Genomic DNA, 25,326 nt, shown 5'->3' on the forward strand with positions numbered 1-25,326 from the left:
ACACAAAATAGAAAAAATGAGGCAGAGGGGGGTATATGTGTGTGTGTGTGTGTGGGGGGTGTGTGTGTGTGGGGGGGTTAGGCGACTTGGGGAGGGTTAAGTTGAGGGCTTTTTTAACTCCAAATCCCCACTGTGTCGCCAAGGATACCGGAAACACCGCAGCCCCTCCATTTACCTCCCCACCATCACTGCCCCTCCTACTCCCCCCCCTCACACACACACACACACACACACACACACACACACACACACACACACACACACAAAGACAGGGGAGAGGGCACCAAGTTCCACGCTCCATTGACAGAGATTAAAACAAAAGACCCCCCCCCCCCCTGCTATGGAATGTCATAGTAGCCACAAGTTTAAAGTCAGATGAGGAGGAGAAGCAGCAGAACTCAATACTTCCTCCATTTCCTCTCTGTGTTCCTCCATGCAGACAGATAAGCCCTGTAATGAGTTTGGACAAACCCACGGCTCGTTTCCACAGCCCGGCTTAAGAAGAGGCGCTGTGTGTGTGTGTGTGTGTGTGTGTGTGGCTGAGGGTCTGCAGTGTGAGCAGCGTTACACAGGCATCTTGCTTTGTCATTAAAAACATTTTTTATGACGCGGAGCCGTCTGCCAACGGGCCGAGCAGCGAGCCCAGACCCCAGAACCCAGAACCCTGAGCTCCCTCCGGATTTTCCATTAAAAATGTGCCTGTCGCTCGGCCAATGGTTAGAGAGAATGTAGGTGAAAGGTTACGCAGGAGAGACACAGAGAGAGAGAGAGAGCTGTGGCTAAACGCAGAGAAGAGAGAGAGAGAGAGAGAGAGGAGTCGGGCTCCTGCGAGGTTCCGTCTCTTCCTTCCTCTCGCTCTGTCACTGTTTCCACATGCGTGTTCCACTGCAGCACTAAATCATGAGTGACGACGTTGGGCCCAATCCATCATGGGAACAGAGGAGCTGACCCATCTCCTCCCACTGCTCCCTCCCTCTTCCTCCTGCGAGGAGCTCTGAACTTCCTCCCCCCCCCCCCTCTCTCTATAAACTCAGCTCCTCCCACTCCCCAGCCCAGGCAGTAATTGCATCCTATTTGTGCCAATTAGTCTCTGCGCTTCTCCCTTTTCTTATAGGATTCTGTCCCTCCTGCTGTTGGGCTTCAGTGGTAGGGATGGATGTCTCTTGGTATGCGCGTGTGTGTGTGTGTGTGTGTGTGTGTGTGTGTGTGTGTGTGTGTGTGTGTGTGTGTGTGTGTGTGTGTGTGTGTGTGTGTGTGTGTGTGTGTGTGTGTGTGTGTGTGTGTGTGTGTGTGTGTGCGTGCGTGCGTGCGTGCGTGCGTGCGTGCGTGCGTGCGTGCGTGCGTGCGTGCGTGCGTGCGTGCGTGCGTGCGTGCGTGCGTGCGTGCGTGCGTGCGTGCGTGCGTGCGTGCGTGCGTGTGTGTGTATAGAGGGAAGGGGCCTTAATCCCAACTGCTTAAATCCCAGACATAGGCTTTCTGTGCTGGACGGGGTCAGTGCAGCAGGACAGACAGACAGACAGACAGGCTGAGTCCAGGACAAACACACACTGAGCGCTCACAGAGAGCAGAGGACTATTTCTGGCCCGGGTCTTAATTGGCCGTGACTCCGACCCCCAGGCGCATGATGAGAGCCTGCCTAATCACATACACCACTTCCTGAGTTTGTTAGTGTGTGTGTGTGTGTGTGTGTGTGTGTGTGTGTGTGTGTGTGTGTGAGAGAGTGTGTGAGTGTATGTCGACTCATTCGTGTACATGCAGCTGCGCATTGTCTGCGTGTGTGTGTGTGTGTGTGTGTGTGTGTGTGTGTGTGTGTGTGCGTGTGCGCGTGTGCGCGTGTGTGTGTGTGTGTGTGTGTGTGTGTGTGTATGTGTGTGAGTCAGGCCGGGTCTGAACATGGTTTCTAAGATAAGCTGGGGCCAGAAGGTTGAGGAGGTTGAGGAGGTTGAGGAGGTTCATGTGTGAGTTTGCCTCAGCTTGATTTAGTTTATTGATTAGGAGAGAATGGAGACTCAGAGCTGCTCAGAGTTCCAGGTTCTCTCCAGCATCGCTGCGGACACAAACACTGCCTCCTCTGTGTGGAGGCTCAGAGTGAAGATGTGATGCTGTGTGTGAGTGTGTGTGTGTGTGTCAGGACGCAGACGTAGGCTTATAGGTCGAGCTTCAGATCAAACTCTCTGATCGGAGTCCGCTCGCTCGCTCCTGTCGTCATGACGAAGGCCTTCGGGCACGGGAAACACAATGGCGACCACTTCCCATGCGAGCTCCGCCGCCGGGCAGCGCTTGTTTCTGGGTGTCTCTGTGAGAACGGGGAATAATGGGAGGGGAACCCGAGCCCGTCACCTTATCCAGTGAGAGCAGCGGTCTAATGGCCCAGGTGGAGGAGAGCACAGCCCGCCTTTGTGTCCCCGCACGGATCAGACGGGCGGGTCTGCACCCACGCGGCTGGGGCAGAGCGGCGGGGGCCGGGGCCGGGGCACAAAGGGGGCAGGAGGGGAAACCAGTTCTGCTGCAGGGGGCCAGCGCTGCCCCCTCTTGGTCAACTGGGTGACCCTGCAGCTGGGACTCTCACTGTAGAGCCTGAAGGAAACTATTCAACCATACATGAGGAACAGGAGCGCATTCTGTATTTGCATTGAGTGTTCACAGGAGCCTTTGGTTCTGTGTGTGTGTGTGTGTGTTTGTTTGATAGCATTAATGTGCTTAGGGAGTGTGTTCCTCGTCTTCATCATTCTCTAGAGTCAATTTGCTCACTTTAAATATTCATACAGAGAGAATCCAGTGTGAGAAAGTTCAATTAGACTTCAGTGTGAAGACGAAGAGAGGAGGAGGAGGAGGACGAGGGGGGGGGGGGTCTGGGAAAGGAGAGAGGCATGAGATGGGGACAAAGGGCAGAGAGAGGGGCGGGGGACAGGGGGGGCAGGGGTGCAGAGAGGGGGGGGGGGCTTAGGGGGCGGGGGGCTCGAGCCGCTGCTGCATTCCGACACGTCACATTCCTGTTCACATCTGGCTGCAATACATGCTCTGGCCGTTACCCACCATGCCTCACTCCCTTTCACAAACACATACGATGTTAAGGTGTCTCACCACACACACACACACACACGCATGCACGCACGCACGCAAACGGGTTGTCATGTGAACGCACCTAGAATAAGTGCAAACAAACAGTGAGAACATAAAGTTTATATTCAGGCTGCAGGTTTGTTCAAAACACTAAACTGTGCCAGCTGTTAGGATTTAGACCTCATCATTACTACGTACCTAAAGTATTTAGAGCGTATATAGGTGTGTGTGTGTGTGTGTGTATGTAGGTCACCTATGTGAAGGCTGCACTTTAACGACGCTCCCTGAGTGTGACGCAGATCCGTGTGCTTTCATGTTCTGATGGACTCAACCCAACAACTCTGAGTGTGTGACATTAAACACATCTGAGCGCTGTACATGTGGCTCACACACACACACACACACACACACACGTGTGTGTGTTTGTACATATGCAGTATATAATGTATATATATCAGCTGAGGGTATTCAAAGCCGCCACACTAACGGTGACTCAGCACTGCTGCATGTTCCCATGTGTTAGAGCCTCAGCAGAGAAACCTGATCCTAATATTTACAGCATACACACATGCACACACACACAGGAAGAACAGAGTCTGAATCCCAACATGTGTGTGGTCTGTCTGGAGGCGTGTGTGTGTGTGTGTGTGTGTGTGTGTGTGTGTGTGTGTGTGTGTGTGTGTGTGTGTGTGTGTGTGTGTGTGTGTGTGTGTGTGTGTCTCTGGAGGGCAGAGATGGAGAGTCGGGGGACCCGTCGGCGGGGAGATGAGGCCGGCTGGGTGAGACGTTGAGAGACAGGTGGACGGGTGGACAGACACACACACACAGACTGAGTGTCTCCGCTGCTCTGGCAGGTGGGAGCGTCTGTCAAACCCCAGCAACACAAGTGCTGCAGCCGCCGGGACGCTCTGGCCAGAGGAACAATGCGGGTCTGGGGGGTGGCGTGGGTGGCGTGTGTGTGTGTGTGTGTGTGTGTGTGTGTGTGTGTGTGTGTGTGTGTGTGTGTGTGTGTGTGTGTGTGTGTGTGTGTTTGCTTACGGTCAAAGTGGCTGTGCCTCTGTTTGAAGGTGCTCTGCAGGTTGGCGCTGAGCTGAGAGACGGGAGCTTTGATCTCCGTGTGGCTCTGCTGGCTCAGCTTCTCCTCCATCTCCACCGTGCAGCAGGAGAAACCTTGTGGACAAACTTTCAGAGGAGCTCCTGGAAAAGAGAGGAGAGGGACAGGAGACGTTCAGTACGACATCTTACTGCAGGAGAGCGTCTGTCTCAAAGGGTCAAAGGTCCATCTACACCTGAGGCTCTATAAAGATGTTTTTCAGGTTAGAATCAAATCTGAGAACAGGAGCAGAGTTTCCTGTATTTCATTGAATTGAAGCTTTTAGCTCTGAAGAAACGGCCCCGCCCCTCACAAAGCAAAAGCACTTAAGGTGTGAAAAGCCCCGTAAATGCTCTTAAGGGGATTCATTGCATCGCTCAGACTGAAGCTGCGTCCATGAGTCAGAGCTGCAGAGTGCAGAGCTCTACGTAAACAACAACACAAGTTGTCCAGCAAGTAGAACACACAAATCTGACTGTCTTAATAATAATTGAGCGATTGTTTTCTTGTAATTTATCAAGTAAAACCACAAAAACGTCCTTAATCCACATCACTCCTGGTTCTAGTGAAGATCTGATTGGTTTCTTATAAGTAAACATAACCTCTTGTAAAACCCAGCATTGCCATTTGTCCCAACCTTTGACCTTTTCATGATCATAAAATATGCTAAGCAGTGTTTTGGTGCCCCAGTGTGTGTGTGTGTGTGTGTGTGTGTGTGTGTGTCAGTGTGAGTTCAGCTGAAACAGGCGACACCAAATCTCCATGTGAGCTGAGCCGTTTTCTGATCTGGACCTTTATTAGAGACTCTAACGCCGCCTGTGATAGGTTGATCAGCTGCCCGGTGAAGTGGCTGTTTAACATCCAATTAAAAGCGGCGTAAGTGGAGGACGCACGCTCGGCTGCAGCTGCAATAATGTTTTGTTTTAGACGCGGCTGCTGGACTTGAGGAGAACACAGTGATTCCTTTCACTTCCATCCAGGCACCAGCCGCTTGTTTAGTTTTCCCCGCCGGCTCGCGCCCGATGCCCGCCCCGGCCCCTGCTACGTGCGAAGACGCCGGATTATATGAAGCTTTAAATTGATGTTTTGCTCGGCCGTTAGAGCTCCTTAGAGAGCGGCGCTCACACAGAAACACTCGGCCGGCTGTGAAGAAGGTGAAGAGGCTGAAACGCACAGAGGTGAAAGAGCCTGTCGGGTGAGAAGCGGCTTAGAGTGACGCAATCGCCCCAACAGGGCACAGAAGGGAGGAAGGGACGGCGGCGCCACAAACCGGACCGCCGCCTCTGGGGATCAGGACTCGGGTCACTACTTCTCCCCAAACTCATCTCTCTTCCTCCAGCTCGGGGCCCGTCTCTCCCCTCCCCCACTCGCCTATACGTACACCAACATAAACATCGGCATCCGCGCACACACACAGACACACACGCACACACACACACGAATGCACGCCCAGGCAGGCACAGTTGGCAGCCACTAGCTAAACACATTCACACATCACATCACTGCTCAACACATGGCTCTTTGTACCATGACTGGAGGTACAGGGAGCAGCGGGTACACACACACACACACACACACACACACACACACGCACACAGAATGAACTTTTAGGTGAAACAGCCATCCAGTTTCTCCTCCAGCAGGGCCCCCTGCTCGCCCGCAGCACAGGCCCACAATCAAAAGGCCTATATCCACGTGGAAAACAGCCCCGGTTACCAAAGTACACAAATAAAAGTGAGATGGTCAATATTTCACAGGGACGTCTGCACAAACGTCACATTGTTGCCGGGCGGATTAGCTGGGTGAGAAGCCCAGGTCCTGAGCTAATGCATACTTTGTGAAAACATTTCTGGCAGCCAATTTCTCAAACCGCCGAGGGAAAAAAGGGCCGAGCGGGAGAGAGTGGGAGAGAGCGACACGTCGGCGAGCGGAGTTCTGTCCGAGAGGAATCGGCATCGCGTTGGAATTTGGAGTGACGCGTCTTTAGGAGTTGGGGCGTCGTGCGGCGGCCATTTCGAGGCCGACGCCGCAGGTAAACACACGGGAGAGAGAGCAAAACATGGGCGAGACTGTGTGTGTGTGTACAGGGACCAAGTTAGCCACGTTAGCCTCCATTAACAAAGTCCATCCACACGAGCAACTGGAAAAACGGCTGAACACATCGATTAAACTTTGAATGTCCCACTGCTGACATCTGAAGGCTTTCATGTCTCACAACAGCAACATGGAACCTTCTCTTGGTTGCTCCACCGAAGAGGGAAACAAATGTTTCAACTGTTTTGATCTTCGGAATTCTACACCAGGCAGATTTCCCAGAATGCTGTGCGTGTTACCTCAGGCTAAAACCATAGATGAGGCTTTGATGCATTGCTAGCTTCGTTCTAATCACTGGTGTGAGACGTCTTGGCGTGTTTGTTGCCTTATAGATTTGGTTTTAGAGCCTCTCAGGCCTCCGACGTCTCCGAGTGCTTAAAGATGAAACAGAACACAGACGCACAACTCTGTTCACATGTCACTCAAGAGCAAAAGTGCCATTTATGGTGTTCAAAACAAGAGAGGGCCAGCTTGTAAACAAACATGTGAGTGTGTGTCATGGTATTCATCAGGCCTGCACTGCCCCCCTGCCTCCCCTTTGTGGGGGGGCCACCATCCCCTTTAAATGGCTCATAAAATAAGTCACTTCCCTTTGACGCTGGCCTGCCTCTCACACTGGGCTCCAGAGGAAGGATGGTGGGGGAGGTGAAAACGCCACACAGACAAAAACCAGATTAGACACCTCGCCGCCCCCCTCGGCCTGCCATCATGTGCCCCCCAACCAGACGGACCTCAGGGTGCCCCCCCACCCAGCCCCCGCCCCCCTGCAACCACCACTACCACCCTGCAGGCTTAACCAGCGGGGTCAGGGGTTAACAGCCACTCCTCTGAGAGAGGTCCTGTCCTCTGACCCCCCCCCCCCCCGTCCGCCAGCCAGCACATCCACCACACACAGTAACTCACCCCCCGCCCCCCAGAACCCACCAGCTCCAATTATAACACCGACACATTGGCCCACAGATACAAAAACACACATAGAGGCAATTAAGAGCCGTAAAAGCCTCAGACACACACAGAAAACAAAAATAGAAGTGGCCGCAGAGTCCCTGAAGATTATTTCTGTCCCCTCCTCAGACGGCTCACAGGGACGCGAGGGAGGCCGGCGGGGCAGTTGGCTGTCGCAAACCATTCACCAGCGTCTGTCACTAATTGGAGCCCGGTGGTCTGAGACTGAACCAACCCTCTGCAGAGTCACACAGTCGTTAACATTTGTAAATAATTAAAGGATGCAGTGTGGCTGTAGTTTAGGTAGACTGGTATGTAGGTTTACACATGGACGAGGGACACATGATCCCGGGGTAATTTAGATTCTAAACATTATCCTCCACTTGCTCTGTGAAACGACACGACACTCATGAATGCAAAGATTGACAATAAATTGGCCTGCTGTGTTCTGCACCCTAACGTCCTAATGAGAGCGCAGCCCCGTCTGCAGAGCGTTACTCACACAGACTGTTGTAAATTTGCACACCCTGCAGCCATAACATTCTCCCCTCGCTCCTCACCTCTGTCTAGGCTGTAATTATCCCAAGGGGAGGGGAATTGGTGCCATTTGTTGGCTAACTTTCTGTTCTGCTCCACATCCTGTCAGGTACAATCAGCCCGGCCTCAACCTGCGGCCTTTAAAAAGGGGAGGCCGTGTGCCGTTAAGCCCCTTTCACTCGGGAGCGTTACGTTCACAAAGACATAATGTTCCTCACGTGTGCGGAGGAGAGAAAGTGTAGACGTGTGAACAAATGAAAGGAGATAAACGAGACGGCAAAGCGATGCATTTTTCATTTCCTGAATCATAGCAATTGCTGTTTTTTTTCAAAGAGTCATTCACTCCTTAGATTCCTTCCTGTTGCAGCATGTTGCCAAATCACCCCCCGCCTTTTTGTCTCGACCTCTTTCATCTCTCCAGACTCTCTCTAAAGAAAGTTGTGGTCTGTGCTTCGATGTTGAAGAGACTAAACCCTGAGTATCATGAACCGTGGCTCCGCTCTCTGTAAGAGATACCCTGACAACACAATCGTATTATTCTCAGGTAAATACCGTCCCAACTAGGTCTTTGATATTATTTGTAAGTTGTAGGGTCAGGAGATTCTTGTTATTCAGTGGACAGGACCTTTGAACGGACCCGCATGGATCCACAGAACGTGTCGCAAAGGTTTCATTGATGCCTGAGGAAGTTATGACATTCCCTACAACCCTACCGACAACCCTAACCCACCCTGAAACATCTGGATTGTGTCATTGATTGCTGTCGTATAGAAACTCCCAGGTGTTCCATTGGTATGGTGTCGGCATAACATGAAGAAGAAGAAGCTAAGAGAATGTTGCACAGAAAACAGTCCTCATAGAAACTGAATTGACTGGGTCCTTAAAGCATAACACAGAATCCAGAGAAAGACGATGCAGGTGACCGAGTTTGGACCTGAAAACCAGAACCTTTTGTAAAATCTCTTTCAAGTGTTTTCAGTCGCTATCCTGATCGATCAAGCATCACTTATCTGCCCTCAAAATGGCATAAACACATCTCCTGCCTCCTGCCTTTAGGAACAAACGTGGAGGTTGAGGCATCAATCCAGTTTTGTCATCCAAAGTTTGACATGTCATCGTGAAAACAAGCTAAGTCTCTGACATCTACACAAACTGATGGAGTAAATGTTCCAAAGCTACATTAAGTACAAACTCTTCAGGGTTTGGCTGTGGAATCTCCCTCATGAGATCAGTCAAACGCTACGAAAACACTCGACATGCCAGAGTCAAACTGTGAAGCTTTTTGTATCTCATTTTCACAGCGCAGCTTCTAATCCCGCCTGATATTTTCCCCTGTATTACAAGAATCCTTTAACTAGGTGAGCCGGCTGAGAGTTAATTCTTATTTACAACCTGGAGCCGGAGCTGCAGGAGGAATCAGGCCTACAAACACACGCACACATTCATGTTGGACTGCTGCTCAGCGCAACCGCAGACTCTTGCTCAAGGGCATCATGCCAGTAGTCGTTGGGAGGGGGAAAGCCAACACGACTCATTTTCCTCAATCATCCAATGAGTTGAACTAAAGCTACATTCCTGACATTAGTGCAAAGGAAGAGCGAGACTACGGGCTAAACTAACATGCAACAATATTACGGCTATTATGTCTTAAAAAAATGTGGCTGAGAGATATGAAGCTGTGCGTGGAGCTTTAGTGCGCTCAGACGTAACGAGAGACGATATGACTCATGACTGTCAAACTGTTAATGTCCTGCAGCTTCACACCAGCTAAAGACAATACCTGGATTGTTATGAATCATAAACAATGGGGGTTATTCACACTCCAAACACAGCGCCACACTAAACCAGCGGCACGATGACTGGAGCTCGTTTATCAAGCTTCCATAACTGTAAAGTGACTCGCCAGGTATAAGCCAATGAAAACGGTCTCAGTAATGATTTACAAACTCTTTCAACCGCCGCTTCCTGTGGTGTCAAAGCGTAACGGACATGTCAAATGGGCAAAGGATGAGCGGCTTCTCCTAATCAGAGGAGGTACCAACAACTAACTCCCCAACATCTGCAACTGTGGGACAAAAGACGAGGCAGAAGGTGTCGACGCTCCGTCAGAAGGTAGGAGATTTACTTTAGAGTGTGCAAAAAGGTACAAACGACAACATAAAGGTTGGGAAGGAAAAGGAGACGGAGGAAGAGGAGGGGGAGCTCAGTAACCCCATAATGTGTGTGAGATCTGATTACAATATGCCACAGAAATAAAGGGAGTAATAAACTGAGTGGGCTTAAAAGTCATATTCACTTATTCCAAACGTGAGGCAGATTTCCTACGTCAGACTGAGACGGGTCGTAACCATCCAGACCTTTAGGGTTTCAGAATATACCATAGCCTAGTAAAGACTCTTTCCAACACAAACAATAAAAGATTAAGAAATGTTAAACGTAGTAGTGCGTTTAATGTTTTCCCTCCATTAAATCACGGCTGCAGCGAGCACAGGGGACAGAGAGGAAAGTACCAAGATTGTGAAATGGAGTGAAAAGTGAGCCAGGGATCTGTGTGCCCACACACACATGTAGAGGGGGACAGAGAGAACTATTTATAAAAAGCCAAGATATATGTAACACACCCAGACGTTACATTTATCCCACACGCCAACATCCTGCATGTGCAAGAGGAGAAAAAAACACGTAAAGTCAAAAGCAGCAAACCCCACAAGGGAGAAAATGTTTACCAGCATTATGCAGTAAGAGGAAACCGTTATTAGAGAGCCAGCTGTTCATATGGAGATAATCAGGGTCGGGCTGCACTTCCACCTACTCCGTCTCTACACTTCAGCGTCTCTCAGAAATAGAGTAATGACAAGTTTACAGCCGTTCGGGCCAAACCAATAAGGGAAGTCCAGGGGAGCCTGAGCAGGGCGCTGGCAGGGGACTTCTTCAATCTGCCTCCAGTGCTTTAACAAAATGGTGGGTAGCGCGTTCCAAGCCTTGTCTATTACTTTTGTATAATCTAAAGTGCTGTGTTTGGTGTTTCCAAGCATAACTGAGAGGGAGCGTTGAAGGTTTTACTCACAGGTGTCGTGGAAGAATCCGATTCTTACGCATGTACATGGAAAAGGAGCGTGACCAAGGTTAGCTTGTAGCGTTTCTGTGGTATTACTGTTGGCTAGGCTAGAACGCTCCACTGTTTGGACGGACGTGAAGCCGACGCTGTGCGATTCCAAAGCAGGCTGCTGACCCACATGAGAGCAGGAATCAGTTTGATACACTCGCTTCCAACCAACTCATGACTCTGACTCCAACTCCAACTATGAAGCTGGGCTCACTAACAGGCCTATTAAGGATGGAGCCTGAAAGTGTGCTTAGTAAAGGTTAGGTGCTAAAGTCTCTTTATAGGAAGGATTAGCTACTCGACTTTGTTATTGGACAAGACAGGGATTCATTATTTACGTCTGGCTTTCTTCTTTCAACTTTTGATCTAAGCTAAATGCGTTTGTTGTTTTAGTACAGCGTGTTCCAACTGTAGTCCATTAGTTATGATGTATATTCTTCCATACTGTATCACTTAATGCGCACAGAAGAGAACACAGAGAGCGCCAGAGTTCCTGTAGGACATGTGACTGAATTCAGAGGTGAACCAAGACTATGTCCTTGCCTAAAGCACGTAGCTCGGTTGTTGTAATTTGCTGTGTAATCGCCTCACCAGAGACCGACCCCCCCCCGGCTGTCATGAGGCATGACGACCCATGATTTAGCAGCGTCGAGCAGAAGTGTCAGACGTGAACACAAAACAATCCCAATCACAGTAGAGCGGGAACATCTGACCTACTGGGTGGTGAGCTGGAGAAACATTAGTGCTGCTTGTAACATCAGAACAATGTTCAGCATCCATGTCTGAGACAGGAAGTTTTGGTTTAACAAAGTACTCTCTGGAGGGAGTATTTGCACTTAGACTCAGCCACAGGGTATTGGATAATGCCTGTGTGAAATGTTTCCTTAAATAAATCAAAAATTAAAATCTCTTGCGCAGCACAGCTGTCAAAACACTCAACTGCCAAACTTTGCCTGTCACATGGCACAAAGAGCGGCGAGCTCAGCCAGTCTGCTGCTCCGACACTGAAACACTGAGCTGCAGTAACTCTACTCAATGTGCGCGGCCAATTTATCATTCAGTTTAAGAATTTGTCACGTCAAACTCATTATCTGTGCAAAAGCCTCCAAATCAATTGAACACTGTTATGGGGAAATTAATTATTGTGTAAAAAGGCATGCAGCCACACAAACAAGCACACACTGGGATTCATCACTCTGAGCCCTCCAGAGTCCATCCTGATTACTAAACCAGTCAGGGCCTCTGGCCAATTAAAACTCTCCATTTGTGAACATTCCAAAATGCTGTCATCCATGAACATTTACCCAGAAGCCCCTGGGGAGATTCCACAACATTGCCTGGCTTCTCGCTCGGTGCGTTTCCCTCTCCCGTCCCAGCTCTGCGTCTCCGGCTTTGTCTCCACACACAAAAGCTCCCTGCCTACACCACTTCCCAGGTCAGCGCTTTGTCAATGATTCAACTCGCTCCTGCACTTCCCCAAGTCCATGTAAAGAGTCAAAACCACTGAGCGCCCTGAGAAAGCTACGATTCCCACCTGTTACGCTCTTTATGCAAAACATGCAGTCTCTGAACTAGAATCTGTGTTTGGTACGACCCTCTGATGTGACCGGCCTGCACTCTGAGGTATAGGAGACGTTTCCATTAAGTCTCTTGATAGACTTGAAAGGCTTCGGTTACGCTTCAAACTAAATTCCAGTCGGATCCTCCAGTGGCATCCCTTCACGCAGCGATCGGCCTGGTTTGTCTCCTTCTAGCTCTCCTTTGACGCATCCTCTCCACTGGCCAACGGCCGTACTTACACGTCTGCACTGTGGCATGAATACCTTTGATGGGAGAAGTGAGAGTGTGACCGTTACCCTCCTTTATGAGTCATCCCACCACATTACAAAGTTGGGACGGCAGGCTTTTCACCCCATCAGAGCTGTTCTGAACAGGTAAAATCAGTTTGACCAGGTTATACACTTTGTACATTTATATCCATGTTAAAACCTAGATTATCCTCTAATTAAAGTAACTTACTTTACTCGCATTCTTGCCTTAATTGCATGAGACTACAGCATGAAAACCGTTAGAAGATAAAGGTAAAAACCTCTGTTTACAATATATTCTGTTCAGAAATGAATGGAATGTTGAAGCAGAGAGTACCAGTGAGAGAGAGAGACCGTTGGCTGAGAAAGAGAAAGACAAAGGAGGAGGAGAGGTGGAGTGGAGGAACTGCACCTTAGTGGTCAATCATCCAGACAAGCTAATCCAGCGCTGCATTAATTACTCAGGCACTTTCATTCTGGACCGTGAGCTCTGCACAATCCTTCGCCTTGACGCACAACAATGTGGTTTTCTTAGCAAGAAGCCAGACCTTATGACAGTAAACATCTGCCCCAAAAGGAGCGCCGAGGTGTGCCAGGGGTCATGAAATACACAAGCATAGCAGCAAAGCAATGAGATCATACAGATGAAAGGTCAAGCAGCTGACGCTTTGCTCAACTGACGTCCACTTTAACTGCCAGGGAGCTGGAGGCTGTGATTCATGCCAACACGGCCTGGAGGAATTCATGTTTCTAACACAAAAGGTTTGTGTCCGTCTGCCTGATAATTCATTTTCCCCAACATGCTCCTTGTTCAGCCTCCTTTAGCTAAATAGACCTGATTAGCTTCTCCTCCACTCAGGTGCGTCCCAGCGTCTGCACTCCAGCCAGGTGCCGTAAACTCAACTATGTACACTCAGCTACATAAATTACAGATTTTCCTTTGTGACTGCGCTCAGCTGGAAGTTTGAGTCTTTACATCCACACAGACCCTCTCAGGGAGTCGGAGACCATGATTCATGTTAACAACTTGTCTAATCTTTCATCCTGTCCACATCGTTCTTTCAGGTTATGTGCTTTTGAGGAGCCGCTGAGTTTCTGCTTTTGATCTCGCGGCTCCGCTACGGATTCCACCTTGACGTTTCAGCTGGGCTTACGTTAGCACGGGCAAGTGTGTGCGAATGTGAGTCAGAAGAGAGCGAGAGAGAGAGAGAGAGAGAGAGAGGGGCTGTGTTACGTTTAAGATTTGCAGAGACAGGCAAAGGTTTTTCAGACAAACGGCGAGGACAAGTTGTAGCACAGCGTGATTATCACAAGGGAGGAGACGAGGAGGGAAAAAAAGGAGGCACAAAAGACCTTCCCCGCTTGTCCCTCTCCGCCAGCCCTCCGTCTTTCCACTGACTCATGGCACACAAATGAAAACAGACTTTAAAGGAGAAGATGAAAAACACTCTTTACTTAAGGCCAAGTGCTTTAGCAGAGGACCCTGAGCAAACACGGTTGTGTTGTCACAGAAATGGACTACTGTTGAGCGTACCAATGAAGTCCTCCCCGAGCGCCACACACAAGCAGCTTTACATTTAAAACCTCCTTTGTGTCGTATGGATTTCCGTGTTCAACCTGTACATTGTGAAATACGCCGGCCGAACCCGCAAAAGAGAATCCCAAAAAATCCATCTCTGTTGAAACATACAAGAGCTTTTAACACACAAACAAAACATTTTGTCGGCAGTAAAAGCCAGCGAGCCCCTCCTAAGGACAGGGAGCTCTTTGACAATGTTTATAACAGACATCCAAAAGCAGCTGAAGTCCACCAGATGTTGAGGCAGGACAGGGCCCGGCGAAGCCCCCAGGCAGAATGAGGTCAGGTACAAGATCAGGTTTCTGGAGGCTCAAAGCTACAAAAGGGCAACAAAGATTCTGATATACCTGTTGGGCCTTAGGAAACTGGACACCGGCGAGGGCGGTGGGAAGAGAACCTTATAGCCGCCTGTCAAAGGGCTGAGAAAGTCTAAACCCGACGGTACAATAGTTTAATGGACTTCAGTCATGGATGGCTCAGTGTTTCTCTGATGATATGTAGCCAACGCGTCCATAAATCACCGCTACTTGTCATTCCGATGATGTTAAATATTTCATCCATTGGCGGTTGGACTTGCATTCCCGCATAAAAACCTGTTTGTCTGCCAGCACAAACCACCCTCAGACTCACCGACCCAATGCTTGTGCAGTTCTGGCGCTACCATTTAAGCGAGTATTTGATCTTTTTATGTGCCTTTTTTCTGCCTCAGTAAATCGGCGCTCGGCCAGCAGGAGTCTGTCCATTTCTTTCTTCATGTTTTAGATTTTCTAACCCGACGGCATCGAAAACCCTTTAGTCAAACTTGATGATTTATATGAAACTGAAGAAAGACTTTTGAAAAAAACAACAAAGAAAATCCTTGGAACCTGATCGCAAACAATATACATTATGTCAATCTAAATTCGAGAGCGAGCAGATGAGTTAGTCGGATATTAGGAAGACCTATTAAGCTAACGGCAGTCTGGAAAAGTTAGCTAAGTGTGAGCGATGGCCTCGGCGGTGGGAGTCTTGATGTAGGCCTTGGGAGTAATTAGCGGGGATTACAGCTCGCCTGGCCAGGACCCAGCACTGGGGTTCCAGCCCAAATACCCAGGCGAGTCCCTGGCTTCAGTCCCTCACGGTCTCCCTAACCACACCAGTGGCAGAAACTCTAATAATGATCATGACCATCAGCCCGGTCATCGCGTGCAGCAACAAGAAAAGAAATCACTTAACCTTGGTTTAATTACACCTCCATCATAACTCGCTCACTCGCTCGCTGCGACATAGTGAGATGACTTCATTGAGCGTGTAGCCTAGTTGTGTCAGACGAGAGGGTTTTGCACTCCACCCCTGCAGTTTGGGATCAGAGCCCACAGCCCTTTGCCACACTCCTCACAGCTGGCTGAGTGACACCAGCGCTGAGGTGATCAACACAAAGGAGACGCACAGCAGCTCCAATATCACAGGAACAAAAAATACAACACCCAGCATCACTCGCACAAAAGGGCTTCAGCAGCCAGAAGAGTCAAACCGTGTGTGTGTGTGTGCGTGTGTGTGTGTGTGTGTACCGTATTGAACATTGTCTGATCCATTCTGTTGTTTTAACTCTGCTATTAACCTCAAACTGTCCTGTGAATTCAACCAAACAGTTGACTTTGTAGCCAAGTAAAGAATGTTGTCATCTGCAAACAGTTGTATTTCTCCACTTGGGATCAGGTGTAAATAGGTAGGATTGGTGCTTCCCTAATATTTAGGAAAGACAGCAAAGCAGAAGGTGCGGCCCTCCTTTGTCTTGTGCATCATGTGGACGTCTTGCTGAGACAACAAACAGACTCGACAGCCAAGCGCAGAGAGGCAGGAAACGAAGAAGCAAACGTCTCTGTACGGCAGTAAGGAAAAGAGGAAACCACTGGGAATGGAGGAGGAAGAAAAGACTTGAAAGAATGAAACAAAACCTCCCAGAGGAGCTGCTCCAGAGCGAGCGGAGGGTGAGGAAAATGAACTGATATGTCAGCCGGGACAGAGCGGGAGAAAGAGACCGCCGACTTAACAGTGTGCAAACAGGATGTGTTAACAAGGCGTTTGAGGGGGTCGCTTCCCTCGACTTTAAGCAGGGGAAACCACAAAGCCAGAGCCAGATTTCTTACAGTTTGCATCAAAGTCAAACACTTATCCACCAAAGGATACAAAAGAAGAAGAAGACAGTCAAGTCAGGCTACAAAGAGAACATTAGGTCTGTTATTAGAGGAGTGGATCGTGTTCCACAGACTCACGCGCCGTCCAAACGCCGCACAATGATTCTAATTAAAACTGAAATCGCGATTCAGCCACGTGCAATTACAGAGTTACCGCAAAAAAAAAAAAAAATCTGCAATTTTATTAAATGCATAAAAATGAGAGGCGTGTTCTGAAATGCAGTCGTTGTGGTTGGATGGTTGAAGGAGAACACATACCGAGCTGCTGTGTCATTCTCTCACTGTGGTAAGGGAATGTCCTCAAAGCACCAATGTGAACTAAAATTCTTAGCCTAAGAATGTAGAGACTTTGCATTTCCTAGCTTTTCCAGGTTCTCCCTTGTCCTCCTAAACTGGCGACAGACGTCTGGACTGCCTCATCCTTGTCAGACCACAGGTGGAGAAAAGCATGACACCATTCCACCCCAACACAATGAGAGCCCTTTTTCCATTTGTACGGTCCTGTGAGGTTGTGTATAGGGAACGTCTGACAAACGTTTAACACTAAAATAAACTTGACCGCAGTGCCAAACGCTTGTGATTGTGTATTTGTTGCAGCTGGACCACACCCCTGTCTGTGCGAGGGTCCGTGTAGCTTCAGGCTCCTTCACACGTACGCATGTTTGGAGTCACTGCGGTACATCTCACAATTTTGCGTGGCGGTAATCAAGAATTTGAGTTTTTAAATCCAAACAGTCCGAGGCCTAATGCGGTCACTGAGGAGGACGAGGAGGAGGAAGAGGCTGCAAGCCGATGACCGCATGACTGAGACAAGATGAGTCACAGTGCGTGCATGCATCATTACCTCCCCGGATTCTCAAAGCCTGTGTCACACACACACACACACACACACTCTTCTCCTGGATACTCCAGCTTGTCCTCCTACAAAACTCTTTCCTGTCAGTCAAATCCCCCCTCTCTCTCTCTCCCTCCGTGCCTCAGTCAGTCCCTCTAGCTCCCCCTTTGTTGCCGTGTGTTCCCAGCTCCGGGGCTCCCTGTGTGCGGGTCTTGGTGGTCCGGTGTGGAATGTTGTGAGGAGGGGAGGGAGGAGGGGGGAGGCAGGCCGGCCTAAAAGAGGGTTCTCAATTGTTCCCACACACAGCATCCACCCCCCACTGATCTGTCGCTCATTCGTCCATTGGGGGGGGGCAAAGCAAAGGATGCAGAGATGGAATTACGGATGCTTAGATGTCACACACACACACAGCTACACTCAGAATACTAAATGAGAGAAAGGGGGGAAACTTAACATTCCTCCCTTGTGTAAAAGGATTCAACGGAAGGAGCAACTCAGACACGTACGTCCGGATTTTAGGCCACGTCTTCCATGCACGACCAACACTTTGCGATAAGTTTATTTGTTTCAGAGCCAGTGGTGATAAGGCGGCTGTTTCTGGCAGAGCAGAACGGGACGCCCTGAGAGCCCCCCCCCCCCCGACACACACACACACAACCCCTCCACTGATCTCACAGCTGCCGCCCTGCGATCACAGGAAGCTGATAAGAGCGACGAGGCACCACAGAGCTGGCGGGCACGTGTAACCACGCTGCCTCCCTCCCCTGTCCCATCTGGATGCCCCCCCCCTCGGGTTCACAAGACCTCAGCCTCATGATACCCAAACTCAATTATCCTGAAGCCTTGCCAACAGTTACCCAAGATTTGACCCATATAGGGAACAGACGGCGACAGGAACTCTTACATTATCGCCGCTTTTAGCCGATCCTGACAGACATCCTGATACTGCAGATCATAATCAAATAGTTTAGTTTCCAGCTGTCCTGACCGAGTCCTCACAGGACACCGATTGATCCGCCCAGATGTTTTCTTAAAGGAACAATGTGACCTGCCTGGGGCGGAAAAACATCTAATATATTTTCTCGGGAACTCAACATTTGTGACGTCCTCAGATGATCTAACAAAGTGTGAAGACAGCAAAGCGAGCGTGGCTGTGAAGGCTGAGGGTGGATCATGTTTGGTAACACTACAAACTTATTATCTCCAAAGGGAGGCACAAGACCGGGGGGAAATTAATATTTCACCTGTTTCATTTACACCGTTAAGCTGCAGATGTCTGTGCCAGCCCTGAGGAATGTTGGAGACTCGGCTGCATGCGCCGGCCAGCAGTGAAGAATGTTACAGATCACTGACAACACGGCTTAGGAGCGGCGATGAGTGATGATTAAACATCACTCTGCAGTTTACCTTAATATTCTCACATCAGTCTCTGCGAATTACAGCGACAAAATGATGTCGTTCCCTGGCGAGCTTCTCAACAACAGCACGGCGAGCTCAGACCACAGTTGATGGACTCTGAACCCTGTCTGCTGCTAACAGGTGGTCGAGCCGCTTGAACGCAGCAAGAACAGGAAGTGAATATACTGCGATTTGTGTCCTGGAATTAAAAAGATTCAAACCCTAGCCGACTTGTTTAATCGGCTTATTAGAGGAATCCTGCCAAGTGAGGCGAGCTGCAGGTGCAGAACGCGCCGGTCGATCGTAAGCTGATGGAACATTAACACGCTCCGGTAAACCAATTGATTGATCGATGTGGATTTCAATCTAATTAATGTGTTTACATGAAGTTTGAAAGATTACATGTATTGCCTTAATTAGATTAGAATCAAAGTTGACTAAATCTGGCGCTCAGAGACCTTCAGAGGAAGTCGGGGCTCATGAAACTGATCGTCTCCTCATCCGACAGGTTTGGCAGGAAATGCAAATCAACCAATTTGCATTTCAGTCAGCATCTCTCAGAGTTGAAAGTGCGCAAATAAACACAAGGAAATGCTTAGCAACAATCTCTAAGACAACACAAGAGCTTTCAACCTCTTGGGACTCTGTGACCGTTTGATTCTTTGATCGTAACACACATTATTGCTTTAAGTGGCACTCTCTTATGTAACGTGACAAACAACCATCCATCTAGACATCTTGTGACAACAGGAAGAGCCTCTGATATCTACAGGCGACATCCTTCAAAGAACAACCAACATGGGACTTTCCATGTGTAGATCAACTGTCAAAGGAAATGAGATGATAAAGATGTCTGCTCTCCGTTGTCACCTAGAGCAGAACCTGAGAGAAGCTCCAGAGACCCTCAGTGCTGCCTTTGATGTGCAACTTTACAATAATAAACAGCAACGTTCTGACCCAAACCGCACCAACAAAGGTCATGTGGGGGTCACAGGGATGTGGACGGTGACACACTGGGTTCAGGATCACTTTACTGTTAGGAGAACACAGACGGTTGTGTTTGCCGCCGCCGCTGCTTTGAATGTTTACTTCTCTGTGTTTTTTGGAGCTCATTGTTTTAAAAGTCACCAAATATCTCAACCATCACCACAACAAGGGGTTTGCTTCATAACAACACGACTTGCAGAGTGTTTCATAGAACAGCTGGGAGGTTGGTGATATTTCATGGGAGTGACATTGAGAGGCGAGCACAGACACTTATCCCCTCATTTACTAGTTAATCATTACAGGTGTTAGAATACCAGGCCAGCGTTCTGCAGACTGGAGTGACACAAATATTGGCCTTCTGGCTGTAAACGCTCCCACAGGCCGGCTGTGCCCCAGTTCCCTGCTCTTATCTTATCTGCTGAATGTCACTGCAATAACACAACCTGTTATTTCCCAAACCTTAATGATGCAGGGCACGCAGCCACGGGGAGGGGGAGGGGGGAGGGAGGTCGGTCCTCACAATGTGAGGCTGCAGAATGTCTCCAGCTCACCAAGAGGCCAACGTGCTGAGGTCATACGCGCTTTGAGTTTCAGTCATAATACACTGAACTGATTATGAGCGCTGGATGTTCGTCGTGCTGAAGGGAGGGAAAACGACCCTCTTGGCTCGTCCCTTTCATCTCTACCATTGTCCCATACCTGAGCCATGACATCAGGTCAGACTGCCAAAGTAAACCAAAACAGATTGTGGTTGAGGAGTTGGGGAGAAGACATGTGCAACGCCCAGCAATGCAACTGGAAGCCTTCGACATGGAGATACCAATCTGGTCAGTGTTAACCTGCTCTCAGGCTCTTCAAACAGGCCGTCCCTGTTCACAGGCATCCAAATACCAACCGTAAAACACGGCTAGAGCCTATTACACACAAACACACAGGCATTAAAACCATGATTTACCTTGTCTATGATTACAGACTAAATTAATCTGTCATCATTAGGCCTGTGAGCGTCTTTTTCCCCCATTGAAGTGACGGATTCAACCACAGGCCCCAAACAAATCATCAGCCTGTCACACTGACAAGAAGCTTGGATCCTGGTCCTGCAGCGCATTCATGGGAGCCGTAAAAGATTGATACCATGGGATCAACTAGGAATTTACCAACTAAGTTTGTTCTTCTAGATTAACCAATTCTGTGTATTCTGTAGCCGTCTGTGTTTCGATTACATTTCACTGCTGCAAACATCTTTATTGAATCTGGAGTCTGGTTCAGCTAAGCCCTTCAGTAATTTCAACGGTAACAAACATTCTTATCTCGAACCTGCCAACAATAACAGAAGACGTTTGCGGTCACGAAAACTCAGTTTTTCAATCCTACGTCTCCAATAAGCCACACATTCCACCGGCACGGCTTTATGAAGAAGAGGAAGAGGAAGAAGGAGCAGCAACGCAGATTTTATAAACCAGCGTTTCTGTGACAGTTTGGTAAAGACGTGCTGTCGTATCTGAAGCCCAGGACCTCAGCTCTGTAACCAAAGGCTGCACAGCTTTGGGTTAAAATAAAGGAAACATTATTTCCAGCTTGCAGCTCGTCTCGCTGGTATGTGGAACAAAAGCACTTCAGTAACAGCTGATGTTGGAGGTGAAAGCAACTTTCCCACCGAGCTGTTATCCTGCATTAGGTGGAAACTTAGATTGTTAAGTAAATAGGCACAGAATTATTTGTGTAACCCCGGTGCAAGCTCGTATCCATTTCAATTAAAGTGCAGAAGAAGAAAGGTCATGTTTGGAGTTGACCTAAAGCTCGGACAAACAGGACACTACAGAAGATTGTAAACGTGGAGCAGTTTCTCCCCAGCAACAGGAGAGATTGCATGAGTGAAGGGCTTTTGTATCGGCCCTCTCTCTCGCTCTCTCTCTCTCTCTCTTTCTGGTGACTCCCGTGTTTCGTTAATGACAGTAGAACTCGTAGCTTTGTATGGATCAATTATCTCAGTCTCTATCAGTGACAAAGGGCGGCTCGTTGAGGTCGTCCAGCCCAAGGCCCAGGCATGTATTGTAAGAAGAAGGCACGTGTGTGTAGCACACAAACGTGCACAATAAAACCGGCTACATTCAGACCCTTCTTTCAAAACGGCCGAACGCACCACAATTACATTCGACCAACACAGACATGTTGGGCTACTCTCAATGACGTTTAGCATTACAAAGACACACAGGCGGAAGACAAAGGACCTGCAGGCTCCTGTGAAATGCAGGAAAAAATAAGTGCTTGGGTTCTTTGGCAGTTACACCCAAATTCTAATGAACCCGACAGAAAACAGGCATTCTGAACATCATCTAACTTTGCAAAGTTAAACTCTCTTTGGTACAATAAAGACGACACGCATACAAACCATTCGCCCTTGTCAGTTAAATTAGCGCTGTTAAACTTTCACCGTAAAATAAACCGTCTGGGCTCTGCAAAGTTTAGAGCGATGAAAGCAAATGAGAGAGGGAGTAAACAGCTGGTTAACAGCGGTGCCCATGCCTAACTGAAGTGCATTAAAAGGCTTTAAAGGGGGGGGAGGGGGGGAAACGTGACAGAAGCCAAGCGTGCATGACATACCTCCGCCAGAGCCACCAAAGCTGCTCCAGCACTGGCAGGCCAACGCACTGAATTAAGGGTTTCAATACGCCGAATGTCTGCATATTGATTTTAACCACCATAAAAATGAAAAGGAAATGGGAGAAGGGAGGGATTTAAAGTATGCAGGGCACAGTGGAATTTCAACCCCCAACCCCCTTCTCCTGCTCCCCTCAAGCCTCCACTGTAACCCCCCCCCCCCCCCCAACTAACTTTCCATTACTTGGCTTTAACTCATTATGAGCTAAATTGATTCGCCTTCTCACCTCCTTCTCTCTATTAACATAACAGTTCCCATTTATAACCCAGTGGCCTCTGCTGCCCGGCCTCATCCTGCAGACTGAAGGCAGCAGAAACAAGCACAGCACAGAGAGAGAGAGAGAGAGGCAAAGAAAGAGCCACTAAATCTGACAAACACAGAGAGGAAAATCAGTCAGGCTCATTCACAGGAGTGTTTACTAAATCACTGCAGGCAGTCTGCACTTCACAGCCACAGGAGACGCTACTAAGGAAGCTTGGAAGTAAACACAGGCCCGGCTGCGTTCTGTGAGGCGCTGAGCCCCGTGTGTTGATTATAGCTCTTATTGTTATGAATTACCTTCAACTATTTCCTAAATGAAGCCTATATTTGTCCTGCAGAGCGCTGAGCAGTTGCCAGGCACACATTTGCCTGAGGAATGCATCACCAAATGTTACAGCGCAACTTCTCCAAACCCTCTTCTGTAACTTTTAACACATGAAAGGCTCCACGTCTGCGTATGATTAACCATGTTCTCATACAGCTAAGACAGAGAAACACTACATGTGCTTTCATCTGTTTAAGGGGTAACACCAGGTTAGAGCTTTGCACACTTTTCTGGTGTCATAAACCAGCTTAACTTTGACTATTTTGGGGAGGCGGTTGACCTTTGGAGGGTCACCTGCTGAGGCCTTTGTAGTTTGGAGTTTACAGTAGCAGCAATCAGCCAACAAGCAGCACCTCCAATGTTGTTTGTACTGTGATTGAAGAAAAAAGCTGAGTGCAGTGAGTGAGTGTGTGCATGGATGGAGTTTAGCTCTCTCTCCATTCAACAAACACACACAACTTATGAGGAAATGTGTAGAATGTTAACATCTATATAACTTTGGAGATTATGGTCCATAAATCCAACTTCGAACTGATAAAGAATCGAACTTGTACTACGAATAGAGGAAATTTATCTGTGAGGCGTTTAGGGTCTGGTTGTAGTTTACAGTATAGCACAGTAGAATAATAGCACATTTATAACTGTAACGAGGTCAAAACAAGTCAAACTTATTCATCACAAACTTCGCAGTCTACTTTAAATGATCGTGATTTCGTACCGGACCACCTGGAAAACTTCCCAGGACCGCACCAGGGGCCCGACCCCCGCCTTTGAGAACCCCTCCCCGGCGGTACCGTGCCCCCGGCCCCTCGCAGGCCGTGTTGGACCCGTGTGGACCCGTGTGGACTCACCTTGGACCCCTTTGTTGGGAACATCGTTGACGTTGAAGCCTTTGGAGCTGTAAGCGGCTCGGACCTCGTTGCAGTTTCTGGACTTTGGCTCCGTGCTGGTCGACGCGGTGAACACAAGCAGAGAGCAGAGTGCGGACAGCAACGCCAGCGGCTTCATTTTGTCACTTAAAAACCAAACTTATACCGCCACAAAGACGTGAAAAAAGTGAAAAACAAAGCGGCGCTCAGGTGTGTTTAAGCTAGCAGCAGGTTTGAGGGAGTCCCGGGCTGAGTTTCCTCATGGAGCCGCGCTGGTTCCTTCAGTAAAACTTCACTTCATTCACAGCAAAAACACCACGAGAACACGCCAAAACAGTCCAAAAAGTCGTCCGCTACGAAACACGAAGGTTTACGATAAAAGCCGAGTTCCAGACTCTCTCGGGAAAAAACACGAATGAAGCAGCAAAGAGGAGAAAACAACAACAACGTAAAAAAAAAAAAAAAAAAAAACTTTTCAAAAGCTACAAACACAAATCTCGGAGTGACGCTAACCGGCTGAGCTCTTTAAGATTCTCCCGACGAACACGTAACCACGACGGGAGAGGAGGAGGAGAAGAAGACATCAGAAAGTCGCCGGAAAGTTTTTTCTCCTTCTTCTTCTACTTTTTCTCTTTCGTCTTCTTCTTCTTCTTGTTGGTCTTGTTGCGTTTTTCCTTCTTCTTCTTCTTCTTCTTTTCTCTCCGGGCGTGAGGAGGCCGTGGCTCGTATAGGACGGGACGCTCTCACTGTATGTTAATGCCGCTGGGATCCAGATGCGAGCAGCAAAGCCCGGTGAAGACCAGCAGGACTGCGAGATCCGGGGGACAAAGACCCGGAAAGCAGGAATACCAGGGGTGGAGCACGGAGCAGGATCCTCTGTCGCTCCCTCTGTCTCTCCTTGTCCCTCTCCCTCCCTCTCTCTCTTCCTCTCTCTCTCTCTCTCTCTCTCTCTAACTTATGACTTACTAACTGGGGCAGACGACATGTAGAAAAAGAGACATTACGTAACCTTAAGATCACATCCATGTTTTATGAGCTCAGACCCCCGTGTGACCCGGAGTTATCTGTCTGTTCTGTCAGCGTGAGATAGCAGCAGGTACACCAAACCCCGAGACCGGAACAAAGACCTAGATCTATGAGTCATTGTCCTAAAGTCACCAAGATGGTGAGGTGGAATCCAGAGGAGTGCCGGGGCTTTAAAGGCCACGAGACAGAGGCAAGCGTCACCCCTGACCCCGACCAAATGTTCCCTACAGTATGTGTCATGTTGCCAGGTAGGGGCGCTTGTTCACACTCTCAGAGGTCTCGCTCTGCTTTCAAGTGAACCCTGGTGCAGTTTGTTGTCGGTTAGAAGACATTTGTAGCAAAGTGAAGCTCGAACCCATCAAAGGAAAGGACCAGGCTGGACTGTGGGAGATAAACAGTAGCAGAAATGTAACAAACGCACACAAACACGATACATTTAAATGGTGAAGTCAAAGAAAGAGACGGCGGAACAGAGTGTGATTGTCCTTGACATTAGGAAACATCCCGAGGACCCCAGGAACCCATTCTGGGAAGCACTGGACGTTGAACCTGAAGGACGTC

At 48.8% G+C, this 25,326-nt stretch overlaps 1 protein-coding gene across 1 annotated transcript in view; it reads right to left on the reverse strand.

Moving 5' to 3' along the window:
- The window catches only part of gpc4 (glypican 4), a 31,977-nt gene extending 7,294 nt beyond the window's left edge, over nucleotides 1-24,683 (reverse strand). The window contains exons 1-2 of the mRNA XM_076137876.1: nucleotides 23,722-24,683; nucleotides 4,102-4,260 (exon numbers count right to left, since the gene is read on the reverse strand). Coding sequence (XP_075993991.1) covers nucleotides 4,102-4,260; nucleotides 23,722-23,878 — 316 coding nt within the window. The 5' untranslated portion in view covers nucleotides 23,879-24,683. The remainder of the gene's footprint in view (nucleotides 1-4,101; nucleotides 4,261-23,721) is intronic.
- Between the last annotated feature and the right edge of the window lie 643 nt (nucleotides 24,684-25,326).

Source organism: Genypterus blacodes, unplaced genomic scaffold (assembly GCF_046128005.1).
Source record: "Genypterus blacodes isolate CSIRO-AG114 ecotype Tasmania unplaced genomic scaffold, CSIRO-AGI_Gbla_v1 ptg000340l_1, whole genome shotgun sequence".
In the NCBI taxonomy this organism is placed as follows: domain Eukaryota; kingdom Metazoa; phylum Chordata; class Actinopteri; order Ophidiiformes; family Ophidiidae; genus Genypterus; species Genypterus blacodes.